At 36.5% G+C, this 14,807-nt stretch overlaps 1 protein-coding gene across 1 annotated transcript in view; it reads right to left on the bottom strand.

Moving 5' to 3' along the window:
• Positions 1-14,807, bottom strand: part of nlk.S (nemo-like kinase S homeolog) — a 115,988-nt gene that overhangs the window by 58,604 nt on the left and 42,577 nt on the right. Inside the window, exons 2-3 of the mRNA XM_018249108.2 lie at positions 8,680-8,809; positions 4,275-4,330 (exon numbers count right to left, since the gene is read on the bottom strand). Coding sequence (XP_018104597.1) covers positions 4,275-4,330; positions 8,680-8,809 — 186 coding nt within the window. The remainder of the gene's footprint in view (positions 1-4,274; positions 4,331-8,679; positions 8,810-14,807) is intronic.

Raw genomic sequence — 14,807 nt, 5'->3', positions numbered from 1 at the left:
TATGGAATTTTGTTTGAGCTCTCCCGCGTATTTTGGCTTGAAGGGACAGTAACACCAAAAAAGGAATGACAATATAATGTTGTGCTGTCCTGGACTGGTAAAACTGGTGTGTTTGCTTCAGAAACACAACTATAGTTTATATAAACAAGATGCTGTGTAGCCATGGGGGCAGCCATTGAAGGACAGGATACCCAGTAGATAACAGATAAATTCTGAATAATTCCATTGTATTCTACAGCGCTTATCTGTTATCTGCTGTGTATTCTGTGCCTTTTTTTTTTTCTTTTTCAGCTTTGAATGACTGCCTCCGTAGCTACACAAGTTTGTTTGTTTAAACTATAGTTGTGTTTCTGAATCAAATACACCAGTTTTAGCACTGCAGGGTAACAGTACATTATATTGTCATTCCTTTCAAACACTTCCATTTTTTGCAGTTACTGTTCCTTTAATATTTGTTAATGTGTCTCTTTTATCTAAACAGTGTGGTGCTATGAAGCTAGGAGAAGTGCATGGGAAGTTCTGTACAAGGATGGCTTGTACTGTTCTGCTACCATGTGCCAGTACTATATAAACAATGATGCTTATTATTCATAAGAAAAATTATCATCAGACCTTCTCACAAGATATAATCCTAAAGCTTCTCAACACACTTGTTCAGAATGGATCTAATACTGTATGTAGCCGTTTGCTGATGTTCTTTTCAGTGAACTATTTTTATTTTATTTTCTTATTTTATTTTCAAGCGCATCTAAACCCCAAAAATGTAAAATGTGTAAAAACTTTTTTGGTTTATTGTACAGTGTTACAGAATATATTGGAGGTTTTTAAAGATGTATTAATAATAATAGTGATAGTAAATATTAATTGAGATCATTATTTAGACTTTTTTGTGCAGCTCTCACGCTAGGCACTGCTACCTGGTTAGTAGAGTATCACAACCCAAGCAATAGATTAAATGACACAGTGAAAGAGAAAAATAAAACAAAAGATATAGAGCTAAAGGGATGGTTGACCTTTAGGGTTTAAGCACACGGGCAGATTCGGGGATATTTAGTCGCCTGGCGACTAATCGCCTCTTCTGCGGGGTGACAATCTCCCCGAATTGCCTTCCCCCTGCCTGCTGCCTTCTATAATGACAAAATGCCAGCACCAATGCACTCGCAGCGATTCGATTTCCAAAGTAGCATGAAGTTGCCTCACGAAGAAACTTTGGGCGACTTTGGAAATCGAAGTGCCGCGAGTGCATTGGCGCTGGTGTTTTGTCATTATAGCAGGCGGCAGGCAGGGGGAAGGCAGGTTGGGTCGCCCCGCAGAAGAGGCGATTAGTCGCCAGGCGACTAAATCTCCCCGAATCTGCCCATGTGCTTGAACCCTTAAATTATAGTATGTTATAGAATGGCCAGTTCTAAGCAGCATTGCATTTGGTCTTCACTATTTATTTATTTTTTACAGTTTTTCAATTATTTGCTTTTTTCCTCTGAGAGACAGGAACATCATGGGGCACATTTACTTAGGGTCGAATATCGAGGGTTAATTAACCCTTGATATTCGACTGTCGAAGTTAAATCCTTCGACTTCGAATATTTAAGTCGAAGGATTTACCGCAATTCGTTTGATCAAACGATCAAGGAAAAAATCGCTCTATCGAACGATTAAATCCTTCGAAACAAACGTTTCGAAGGATTTTAATCCATTGATCGAACGAAATTCCTTCGATCAAAAAAAGCTTAGAAAGCCTATGGGGACCTTCCCCATAGGCTAACATTGAGGTTCAGTAGGTTTTAGGTGGTGAAGTAGGGGGTCAGAGTTTTTTTTTAAAGAGACAGTACTTCAACTATCGAATGGTCGATTTAATCGAACGATTTTTAGTTTGAATTGTTCGATTCGAAGTCGTAGTCGAAGGTCGAAGTAGCCAATTCGATGGTCGAAGTAGCCAACAAAAACATTCAAAATTCGAACTATTTTTTATTCTATTCCTTCACTCGAGCTAAGTAAATGTGCCCCTACACTTTAAACTTACATTTTGGGAAAACGGTAAAAATAAAAAATGGAAAGCAATTGAAAAAAATATTTGTTTATGGAGAATAATCTGATTAACTGAAAAAAGTGTTTGGAAGGTGAACAACCCTTTTAGAATAGAATTTACGATATAAAATCAGTTTGGGAATCACATTTTTTTCCCCCTTGAAATATACACTGCATAATATTCATAATATTTTTCCCCAATCACAATCCTTCCTTTGCTCTCTGTGGACTAGAAACATATAATTTATGGTTTCCCCAGACAGCAACGTTTTCAATAATTGGTGAACATGCTTTTTGCCCCTGTAATAAAATACTGGGAAGGATCACTTGACTACACTGAGAATAGCATTCCTTTTGATTAAGCATCAAATCCAGCATATCCAATGGAATTTTACAGATCATCATTCCTGAGAATCTCTTCTTTTAAATCAGCAGTGGCAAGTCAATGTCAAATACTGAACTAATTACAAAACAAGAGATTGACGATAGTACTGAGCTATGTGGCAGAAGAGAAGCAAGGATAAAAAAATACTGCATAATTGTAACTGAAGAACAGCAATCCCATTTCTTACAGTCTGTGATATCATTTCATAGATATTGCAACAGATTTAACAGTGAAAGTATATCATGCAAGATGTCAGAGCATGTAAGTAGTCTAAAAAAAGAATACATGAATTAGCAAGAGTATTTGCTGTCATGATTATTAAAAGCAGCCACAATAGAGGGTAACCAAGAGTATACGGATTCCCTCTTTATAGGAACAATAGAAAAGTCTGCAGGTCTATATATTCCTAGAAGTATAAAGAAAGTAAAGACATTTGGCTATAAAGCATAGCAGGGCTGCTACTGTGTATAAGAAGGGAAGGAGGCCCATCTATATTAATTAAAGGAAATATACTAACTAACCCTGTTGAAGTACAAAAATGACTATATTTTCTATACTATGTTCTATGTTAATCTAAGTTATAGAGGAATGAAAACAATTGTCATTATGTATTAATAAAGTGATTACATATTCCTCAGCACTTTACAGTAGAGAGACACATCAACAATTACATGACACAGGAGGTAAAGAGAGCACTGCTCAATAGTTAATATCTCAAAGGTGATAGTATTAATATTGGGGCAATTTTTAAAGCCTTTAAAAGGGGATGTTCACCTTTAAATTACCTTTTGGTATGACGTAGAGAGTGATATTTTAAGCCACTACAATTGGTCTTCTTTTTTAATGGTGTGTGTTTTTTTATTTGTTTATATTTTTGTTCAGCTGATTTTTAATGGAATTTCAGTAGCTATCTAGTTTCAAGGGTCCAAATTACCCTAACAGCCAGGCAGTGGTTTGAATGACAGACTAAAATATAAATAGTATAGAACCTGAATAAAAAGAGAAGTGATAAAAATAATCATTTTAGCCTCACAGAGCAATAGTTTATGGGCTACTGGGGTCAGTGACCCCTGGTAGAAAGCTGGAAAGAGTCAGAGCCATTCTATAACAAACGTAAAGGTGAGCTACCCCTTTAACACACAATTCTGATTGTATTCAAAAAACAGACCGATTGCTTTCATGAAGGTTGCCTCTAAAAACAATTTTTTTGGTAATAATGATTTTGCACCTTGCTTTAAATTTACTTCATAAAACTAGAAAAGAGAAACGGTATATGTCAAAGATATAAGGAATAAAAACAGTAAAAAGTGACGTTTTTCCCACGTAATAAATCTATCAAATAATTTTTGAAACTAATTAAACGTTTTAGCGGAAAAAATGTCTAAAAAATTTTCAATTCAAATATTGCTAAATCAGCAAAGACTCTCCCCAAACCCTCATGCAAAACAGAACAAGAAATTACTCTGAAAATGATTATATGAAACATAACACACAGAACAGTGTGATTAGTGAACAATATTGAATATAAGCACATGTAACAGCTCAGTGTGATATTCTATGTTGCTAAATACTTTTATTTAAAATATTACTGTATATTATAAGCCATATTGGATAAGATGGAAACGAAAACATTATTGTAACATTTTTATATATTATTTCAAAATGACCAAAGTTACCAATAGATTGTTCTGTTCTGAGTGGGGGGCGGGGGAAACAAATGATTTATAGATTATTTTGTGACAGATAACAAGTAAAATAATTTTATTACTAATAAATACATTTTAAAAAAAAAAAGACTCAAGAAATTCAATTATCCCTTGCAAATAATCACACTTACTCCAAACCAGACAAATGTGTAGGATACATTTCTTCAAAATAATCAATATGAGGTGGCTGGAGAATATCAAGTGCTGAGAGTACCTGCAGAGGAGAAAATATAAAGTCACTCAGCTGTCAGGCAGATGTAAAGCTTACTGGCCGGTACTAACTTTATGATGTAGTGAATGGTTTATACATTGGATTTATCTTGTACAGAAAGAACAGTTGTTGTGCAGATTTATAGCAGTGGAATTTAGCACTCTATGTCCTTACAAAGTTAAGTAATCAATGGTATATGTAGCAGAAAGTACTGTATATGTGAAAAAATGCTGAAATACACAAAATGCAACTCATTTTTTTAAGAACATGGAAGATTTAAAGGAGAACTACAGGCAAACTTTAACCAGACATTCCCATGCACTGTCCTCTAACAATGCTGAGTGGAGTAGGGTGGTTGGCCTCTTTTATGACTTCTGATCCTCTACTCTCTGATGGCAATTTTATCAGTAGCATTTGAAAATGAAACCAAGGTGTGCAAGAGCTCGCCTCTTATGGCTCATGCGCACTGGGGAAACTTTATTCTGCTCTGTGCACAGGATTGAAAATGAATGATGCCCAAATTAGGGGGCGGAAGAAGGGAAATTTAAGTGCAGACAGCACTCTAGTCAAGAGGATGGCTGTTGGTCTTTGAGCTGAACACAGAGAAATAAAATTCATAAAAGGCTAAACACAGCATGAAAAGTGCAAAAAAAAATGCAGTAAAGACATACGACCATTTGGCAAAGGCAGAATGCAGTGTACAATGTACTGGTATGGGATCTGTTATCCGGAAACCTGTTATCCAGAAAGCTCCAAGTTACAGAAAGGCGTAAACCCTTACAATCAAATAATATAGTAGTTTCTATGAAATCATTATGGGTCCTGCAGACTGGTGAGTATGGTATTCTATTTGGTTCAACTCAATGAACAACTCAACTTTTTAAGATAGGCGCGTAGACAGCAGTGACTTTTTAATAAGTATTTATATGTGTCTAGTTTTTTTTGGCAAATTAGGGGGCAGATGAAGGGAGATCTAAGTGCAGACAGCACTCTAGTCAAGAGGATGGCTGTTGGTCTCTGAGCCGAACACAGAGAAATGCAGCCATTAATAAAAGGCTAAAAAAAAGTGCAAAAAAAATGCAGTAAAGACATACAATCATTTGGCAAAGGCAGAATGCAGTGTACAATGTAATGGTTTGGGATCTGTTATCCGGAAACCTGTTATCCAGAAAGCTCCAAGTTACAGAAAGGCTGAAACCCTTACAATCAAATAATCTAGTAGTTTCTATGAAATCATTATGGGTCCTGCAGACTGGTGAGTATGGTATTGCATTTGGTTCAACTCAAAGAACAACAAAGTTAGGCGCGCAGAGAGAGCAGTAACTTTTTTAATAAGTATTTATATTTGTACATATGTTTATAGGTTTTCTTGATAACCAGGTCACTGAACGATCACGTGAAGCCCCGAAACGTTTGTAATGCAGCCTCGCTGAACGCTTCAATAAATTCCTGCAGAGGTAGTTTTGCACCAGCAAATGCGCAAGTTATTTCTAGTTCTTTGCTTTATGTTGGTATTTACTGCCGACAGCCACGGCATCCTGGTGTGTATTCAATCCGCTAGAGACTGTTCTTTTAAGTGCACATTAATTGTGTCTATTTGCATATAATTAATTCTTATTGGAGGCAAAACCAGCTTATTGGGTTTATTTAATGTTCTCATAATTTTCTAGAAGATTCGGAAAAACCCCAGGTCTAGAGCATTCTGGATAACAGGTCCCATGCCTAATGGCTAATTGCTGCATTTTTATGCACTTTGCATAGAAAATTACGCTTTTGACTTCAGCCCAGTTACAGCCCTGGCCCTTTACCGCTAACTGCTATGCCTGTAGCTGCCTGTTTCAGAGGATTTCAAAGTGTGCTTTTGTGCCTTTTTTTGTATGTAAATCATTTTCTCTTTTATTTATGTTCAAGTTACAATACAAACATACAGGGGCAGATTTATCAAAAGTTTAGATTTTAATAAACGAAAACTCCCCAATGTTCTATTCATTCCTTTGGGATTTTTAGAATTGTATTTATTCATGGGTGAAAGTTACAACTCACATTTTGATAAATACGGTTCAAAAAACTCCTAGGGATTTATTTATTAAGGTCTAAACCAACGTTTTGATAAATCTGCCCCACAGTGTTCAGTGGAATCAGTATGAAAGAATGTTAGAGTTTCAAGGGGTGGGGAATCTCAATACGGGAGGTCAAGGAATTACAGATTTACAAATTTCGTGCCTTTTAATGGTGGTGGGTCGCTAACATTCAGGTGAAAATCACAGGAAGATTGTGCCTGGGCTCCTGTGGGAGGGTTTATCAAAGTAACTACCAAAGAACCTGCACACGAAGGATCATGACCTATAGTATAGAGATGAAACTGTACACCATTTAAATGGAAATATACAATAACCATGATGTATAGTACGTGAAAATTGTATGTTGTCTATACATGACTTGCACCTTCCACAGAAATGTAAGGTAAGCTGTAGAGGATGCATGGATCCTACACCAAATAAAAGGGACAATGGATTGATATCATCCTTTGTGTAGTGAACACTGCCTATGCGCCCAATAAATAAAATGGGGCTACAGTATTAACCTTTCTTACAAGAGGTGATTGTTCTTCCCTTACTAAAAAGGCTTAAGTTGCTTAAATAAAATCAGTGTTTTCTCTCCTCAAAGAAAATGTGGATGCCAACATCAATACTGAATATGTGAGAGCATGGCAATCAATGAGGGGCAGGTCATATTCATTGAGGTATTAAGGGTGGAAAGAAGTTTACTGGAAAAAAAAAAAAGCAATGGTAGATAAAGTCACAATTAGTGTAAATATTAAGCATCGGTTGGGTATGTCCTTTGATCACTTATAACTGGTGTGAAATGTGATTTTTCTTGCAGCATCCTTTTCTTGATGTAACTGATCTCGTAAAGTCTCTTGGGTTTTCCCCTTAAGCTGGGTTAGTCTGGCTTCTTCTAAGTATTTCATCACAATGTCTTATCAGACCACTCCTGATCCCATGAGAACAGTTAGACCAGGAAGAGAATGCGGAAATGTGAAATGTTTTACACATCAGTTATAGACCCTCTGGGAAGGGGGGGGGGAGAACCTGGAGGACTGCCAAAATGACTGGCTTATTCATGTGTAAAGTGATATTAAGTAGTAAACTATTCCCTATGCAACAGCAGTTGTTTGAACTCTGTATTGGTATATCCTCCCACTGATATGCAATCTTTTAACAATATTATGAACAATATTTTTTATCATTATTATTCATATTTGTATTGTATTATTTTAAGTATTAGCAAGCTTCAGAAATAAAACCACTATATGGAAAATTTTGGCTCGTTCTTTAGAAGGGGCCAATATGGCACATCCATACACAATCGGTACTTTATGAAGTTCCACTAATTTGAAAATAGGATTGTCTTGGCTTATTGCCCTTTAAGTGTTTGATATCCAGTCTTCACAAGGCAAATGTACTTCAAAAACTATTTCTACGATTACTACTGTTCTCTGGGGAACTAAAATATTTATGGCCCATGGCACTAGCTATTCTGCAGTCGCCATACTTTTATACAGGCCATGGAACTCTGAAGGGACTTCTCATATAATAATATTTTTTTAAAAACATTCTGCATATATTTTAAATTTCAGTGAGTGATGTGATATGAGTGGACTCACTAAGCTTCAATCTATTATGACTTAATATCATCAAGCGTAGAAAGTTTTATTATATACATGCATATTCGGATGAAGCTGTACAACGTCTCTCATTATTAATAGGGTGGTCCCCAGAAAAACTTCTTTGCACAATGACAAAAAATGCACAGAAGATACATCAAGGATGAGAAGCAGGAAAAACAGTATTAAGCATGTAGGTAGAGTAAGGAGACTGGGCAAAACCGGTGGCATGTACCCAACATGAGTAGAGATGAGAAGGGCTGATTTGAGGACAGCCGTGTGTGCACAAAGGTAGTCCAAGGTAGTAGAGCCAAAAGCACATGTGTAAGTATACATGAAGTGTGGAAGTGTCCATCATAATAAATGGAAATGGTTGACATGAAGGCAGCAGGGACAAAGGAGAGTGAACATGCGAACCCATGTGCTAAATGCATTCCAGAAGAGCCTGTGAAGGGAACAGTGCAAGTGAAAGCATATTATGACACCAGTTAGCAAAAAACGGGGTATGAGCTACTCCTTTTGCTGAAAAATGAGAAAACAGGATTGAAAGCACAGTAACAAAGTTTTCAATGGCAGTCATATACAGAGAATAAACGTTAAAATCGTGGTAAGATAACTGGGGGGAGGGTAGAAAGGTTGAAAAGGTGTGTAGTATATTTGAAGAATATTGTATTCCATCACTCACATTGTCATGCTTAAAAAAACACAACATCTTCAATTCTCGGAAGACCCTCTTGCAAGAGACTAGATTCTGGAAGACGTTGGGCATCTTTTTCAGAGCAACTCTTTTCCCATCTCTTGGATCTGTTACTGACCTAAAAGACAAAAGAAAAAGAATAAAAATAATTATAAATCTAAAGATATATAAAGAAACAAATTAAGGTTTTTCATTATATAATGATACTGTCGGGGAAAGGCAACCTTTAATACAAGACCAGAGTCCCAGGATCCTTCTCTACATAAGATCAAAGAGATCGGGTTTGCCCTGCAATTTACAGTATGACAGTTTATTTAAAGATCATGTTGTTCTGTGTAAAAGTGGCCATACACAGGCCAATAAAAACTGCTAACTTATTCCCTTCAGACCAAGTCTTATGATTATGGGCCCACTGTGCATGGGATCTTCCAACAGCTTGCCCAACCAATATCTGACTGAAAATTGGCCAGATATCAATTCAAAGAGGTTTGAAAATCCTGTTACACAAAGACCACATAGGTATGTTGATGTGGTCCTATGTAGGCCTAGTGAATTAACTGATTATTATCCCTAGGGTCAACAATAGGATCATCTCATTGTGACCATGCCAAATTGGACACAGATCCTCTTATTGAGTGACCCCCTTTAGTCATTCACCAAAACAGTAAAAATACTAATTAATAAATTAAGTGGAACCTTTTATTAGTTGCTTTAGTAGTAGTGCACTTTTCTGGCTTGGTATAATTAAAGATTATACACTAACTGAAGAAGCTAATTAAGATGACCTTACACCTGAAGATCTGCTTTTTTGGCAAGGTCACCAAACAAGCAGATCTTTCAATAATATCTGAAAGAAACAAGCTTGCAGCTTCAATCAGCCCATGTATGGTCACCTTAAATTAGCCAATAACAGGAAATCACTTAATCGAATTAAGAATGAAATAAACTTTAACAGAGGATAAAAGGGAATTTACTGTACATTTAAAGATATATTTACTTTGTTGAACTCTACACAAATAACCTTTGTCTTAAAGGGCATTTAGACCATGTTCTTCTATTGCAAAGTACAAAGACAGTAAAAAAACTGTTGCTCATTTAAGAGATAATAGAAGATGTGTTCTTATTCAGCTTGTTTAAGGATTCTTGAACTCAGATTAACATACTTCATTTAATACATTTCCTTCTCAACAGCTGCCACAATAAACACACATTGAAATAGCTCCAGTAAAGCCATATAAAAACAAACATAAAATGCAACTATTTGACAGCAATTACTAATATTTGTTGAACCGTATATACATCACATTAAAGTAACCAAGGAAAAATCTAAGTGTCTGTGCTTAGAGGTAAGAACCAAAACATAGCAAGTATGTGTGCCAAAATAAACCTGGGTTTGGATTTCATCTTAAATGCTACAACGGAGATCCTTTCACAGAAGCTGCCATACAGTTTTAAATGATACTGAAAATAAACCTTGGTTAGGAATGTTACAACTACAAGCATGGACCTATTATACAGAATACTCGAGACCTAGAGTTTTCTGGATAAGGGGGCAGTAATTTCTGTAAATTGGATCACCATACCTTAAGTCTACTAAAAGTAAAATATTTCAAATTTAAATATTAAAGCCAATAAAATTGTTTTGCCTCCAATTAGGATTATTCATATCTTAGCAAGGATCAGGTACTGTTTCATTATTAAAAAATTATAAAAAAAAATCAATTACTTGATAAAAACAGCAGAATAACTGATCCCATGTCTGTATATTAACTATACAGGGACAGTTCATAAGAGCCATAATCTGTTCTATGTGTACAGAAGATTTTGTGCAACACACAATGCACGGAATAACATGAAATACAGAACAGGTTCATGCTATTTAACCATTTCACTCTTTACATCACCAAGCTAAATCCAGACACATTGCAAAACAATTGGATATGGCATTGTATGGCCACCTTTAGTCATTGATAAAATTAGGAATATATAGATTACAGATAAAGGGAAACCTTTTATTATCTGAAGTAGTAGAAGCTCAGGTTCCTTTCTATGGCTTGGTATAATTAAAAATGATATCGCAAATCTGGAGACTCAGCCTGCTTTGGCTTTCCCAAGAGATGGTCTACCAAGCCAACTCAACTCCAAACCCCTTGAAGAATACTGGGATAAAATTCCACTGATATAGTCTGGGATGCTTCTAAGCTACCATCAGGGAAATTTTAATTGGGGCCATAGCCAAGGTGAAAAAGGCATCAAATGAAAAAGTAACCAATGCCGAACAAGGCCTCATGATAGCGGAACAACAACATATTTTACACCCACAACCTCACAGATGAGACACTTAAGCAGTTCTAAGTGAAGCACACAAAGCTTGACAAAACACAACTCAAAACCACCAGGAAAAGGCTATGCCATGCAGAAAACTTTTGAAAAAGGGGAAAAGAACAGAAGGATCTTATCCTACCTCTAAAATTGAAAACCTGCAAACGTGTATAGCCACGGTTACCTAGGGTACAGGAGAAACCACTACATGCCCCAGGCAAACATCTAAATTCTATTTAGATAATATAGATACAGTTGTGTTCAGAATAATAGCATTCTGACATCGCTAACCTGATCAACCTCTGTTTATGGTAGAAATTATACATCTACATGGCAAATTATTTACTAGTAGGTGTAGAAGATAAAAAACCAACAGACTCAACAGTCATGAAATGAATGCTGCTGAGTGGCTTGTTCCAAATAATAGCAGTGTTCAAAATCATAATAGCTTGTTTCAAAAAATAGCAGTGTGGAGTTCAATTAGTGAGCTCATTCATTCTGTGAAAAAACTGGTGTCAATTACGGCCCTTATTTAAGGAAGGAAGGCAGCAAATGTTGTGCATGCTGGTTATACTGCATTTCTCTATGAAAATATGAGTAAAATGGGTTTTTCCAGACATTGTTCAGAAGAACAGCGTACTTTGATTAAAAAGTTAATAAAGGGGAAGTCATATGAAGAAGTGCAGAAAATGATAGGCTGCTCAGCTAAAATGATCTCAAATGCTTTAAAATGGCAACCAAAACCAAAAGATGTGGAAGAAAACGTTAAACTACCAAATGGATATAAGAATAGCCAAAAAAAAGCTATGACCAAATCAAACTGGCCAAACCTGAAAACCCAACAACATTTTTTGCCTACCTGCAACTACGACATGCATTTCATCAACAATTCTAGCAACAGCAGTTGAACTATGTACCACCTGGGGTAGAGAGCATTCTCTGGGCTGTTGACTAGCACAGCTGGTGGCTAGGTAACACCGGAGTGCAACTGCAATAAAACCACCCCCCTTCAAAGCATCTTTTAAAAAATGGAAAGCAATTGTGCCTAGTCTGAATTCAGAGGCTTGGGACGAGGCCACAACCAAAGCATACAATTACCTTTTCTCATCCAGAGACAGGTTAACACAGTTTAAAATCTCACATCAACTATACTACTATGATTAGCCACAATTCGACATGGGAACAGGGTGAACTGCCCAAGATTCCAGGGACCCAGAGCCCGATTCTTTCACATTATATGGTCATGCCCCAACATTCAACACTAGTGGTGGGAAATTGTGTGTGAACTACATTCCAATATCAATTTCCCCCAAGTTGTTTCCCCTAAGGTTTGTCTGATGGGAATTATTGATGATATTTTTCCCTATAATAATCAAAGAGCTATGTTAACACTTCTATACTATGCAAAAAAATCGATAATCCCCAACACTTATAAAGCAATAAAGGGAAATGCTAGCAAAAGTACTACTGTTATTAAACGTACTTACTGGCCCGTAGGCTGCTCCCAAAAGTATGAAAGTATCTGGCAAACATGGTAAGACGCCTATACATAAGGTACCAGAGACCATAAACCCCAACACTCACACTCCATTGAGATTAATATGTGGTTAAACAAACTGTGAATGTGACCCTGAATTTATGCTTCTATGACCTATGTACTCTTCTACCTCACCAATCTGTACTTTATGATATGTAATTACATGTAACATGTAATTACATCTTCCTTGTTTTCTTTTCATTACTTATTGTTTAAAGAAAGCCTTAAAAAATTATACACTGACTGAAGAAGTGACTTAAGCTGACTATACACCTGAGTTATGGAGAGAGGATCGCTGGGCGATATCGGGCTGATCCGGTCATTCAGCACTTGGGCCATGGGAAAATCAAATCTGTCTGATTGAAACACTAAAGGACCGAGGTAAAGACTGGGATGAAATCTGTTTTCATTGAAGACAACAGATAAAGCAAAGTTACCTTGCGGCCTCTGCAGGCATTAAACTACTCTCGGATTCTTTCCATGGATTTGCACTTCACCTAAGCCCAAGACATACAATCTTAAACATTTGGTACTTGCCACAAGGCCACTGGAGGGGAAGAGGTACTACTAGGTTTGTTGACTAAAAGCACAAACACATTTTTGTGCACATGAAGACTGAGTGACTGGCTCAAGTGAGTGAGGGAAAACAAACTGATGGAATAAAGACTGCTCAAAGCAACCACTGGAAAAAAGCTATTTTCTTCCACAGGATTTCACAATCATAAAGGCAAATTTAAAAGGGCGTCACGCCATGTACTAACAGTGCTCCTTGTACCTTGACTTTAAGCCCAGCCAGGGAACATTGTATGTAGAATTTTGTTCTCTCTGAGTTTGTCTGCATGCATCTGGTCGGTGTGTCTGTGTACTCAGTTTTCTCACAAAATGGTGGGTTACTGGCTTCTGATGAATTTGCGCCTTTTGTGTGACTATGGCAGGGAATTAGATTGCACGATCCATTGGCTCAGGAACGGATGTGGATAATAATATATTAGTAATGTATGATACAGGATAATACTAAAGTGCACATAAGCTTGTTAATGCTGATTCATTGCAATCCTTGAGGCTCATTATTTGCATTGTCAAGCACTTATTCTTTCAACATAACAAGAAGGTTTAATACATATATCTCCTAACTTTAGGACAAGATTCATATAATATAAAATAGTAGTTACAATTGCTTTGGATTTTAAGTAAAGGAGAAGGAAAGTCTAACCCACTGGGCGTGCCAATTGTATTTCCGGTAAATTGCACCTATAGCTAAAGTATGTTTGTCCTGCATCAAATTATTATGTAACCATAGAACATAGAAAGGTAGAATGCTAAGGAAAATGAATTGCTTTGTTCCATTTCTAAACATAATTAAAAGATATGTATTTAAATTAAGAAAAAAACAAGCTAAAAACTCAGCATAAAACTTAGTACGTAAAGGACAGAGAAAATCAAATGGATCATCTGCTGTTTAAAGGGCAATGGTAAATCCTTGCAGTCAAGTGAAAAACCAAAAATACACAGTGTGACCACTGCCTAAAGAAGATTGTGTTCCACTACAGCAATTTGTTTGCTTTGCTATAGACTCAGCTGAAAAATGCAAATTCTTGGTTGGGCTCCATCACAGTGTAGCGATATAGCTGAATCTGCTGTTGTATATGACATGAGGCATTATGTCTAGATTTGAACTGTGAAGTGATAAATAAAATTCATGTAAAGCAAAACAAAGGTCACTGAAAACATGACAAGGGTTTGTATAATCAAACGCCCACTCACTCTTTGTGCTTTAGGGTGAAGCCACACAGAGCTACTGGTAGCAGCTACTTGTGGTGGCTACGAAATGCCAAAAAATATCCTGCCAATACGAAGAATTGCCTCTGCTAAAACATGCAGAGTGTCTTAGCAAATCCAATTATTACTATTATTGTCTATATTGTAAAAATACAATAGGGCTCAGCTGCATGGGAGATTTTGGTCCAACATTATATCTGTCCTAAAAAACCTTGTCATGCAACTGCATGAGAGTTTGTGGGGTGCTACAATATCTGATCCTCCAATGTAATGTCAAATATCATAAGATAAAGGTTTCATAATATCTTGCATCTATGTCAGACAGTCAGTGTATCTGAATGAGATCCAAAAGTCTATCATTAGAGGCGTCTCCTTCAGTCATGTCGGATGGCATATACTTCATATATTTTATAGTTTTTAACAATAATTACATTTGTTTTTTAAACATGTGTAACAACATCAGACTTGACTTGTACTT

This window comes from Xenopus laevis, chromosome 2S (genome assembly GCF_017654675.1).
Source record: "Xenopus laevis strain J_2021 chromosome 2S, Xenopus_laevis_v10.1, whole genome shotgun sequence".
Classification (NCBI taxonomy): domain Eukaryota; kingdom Metazoa; phylum Chordata; class Amphibia; order Anura; family Pipidae; genus Xenopus; species Xenopus laevis.
This window is presented reverse-complemented; position numbering and strand designations above follow the sequence as displayed.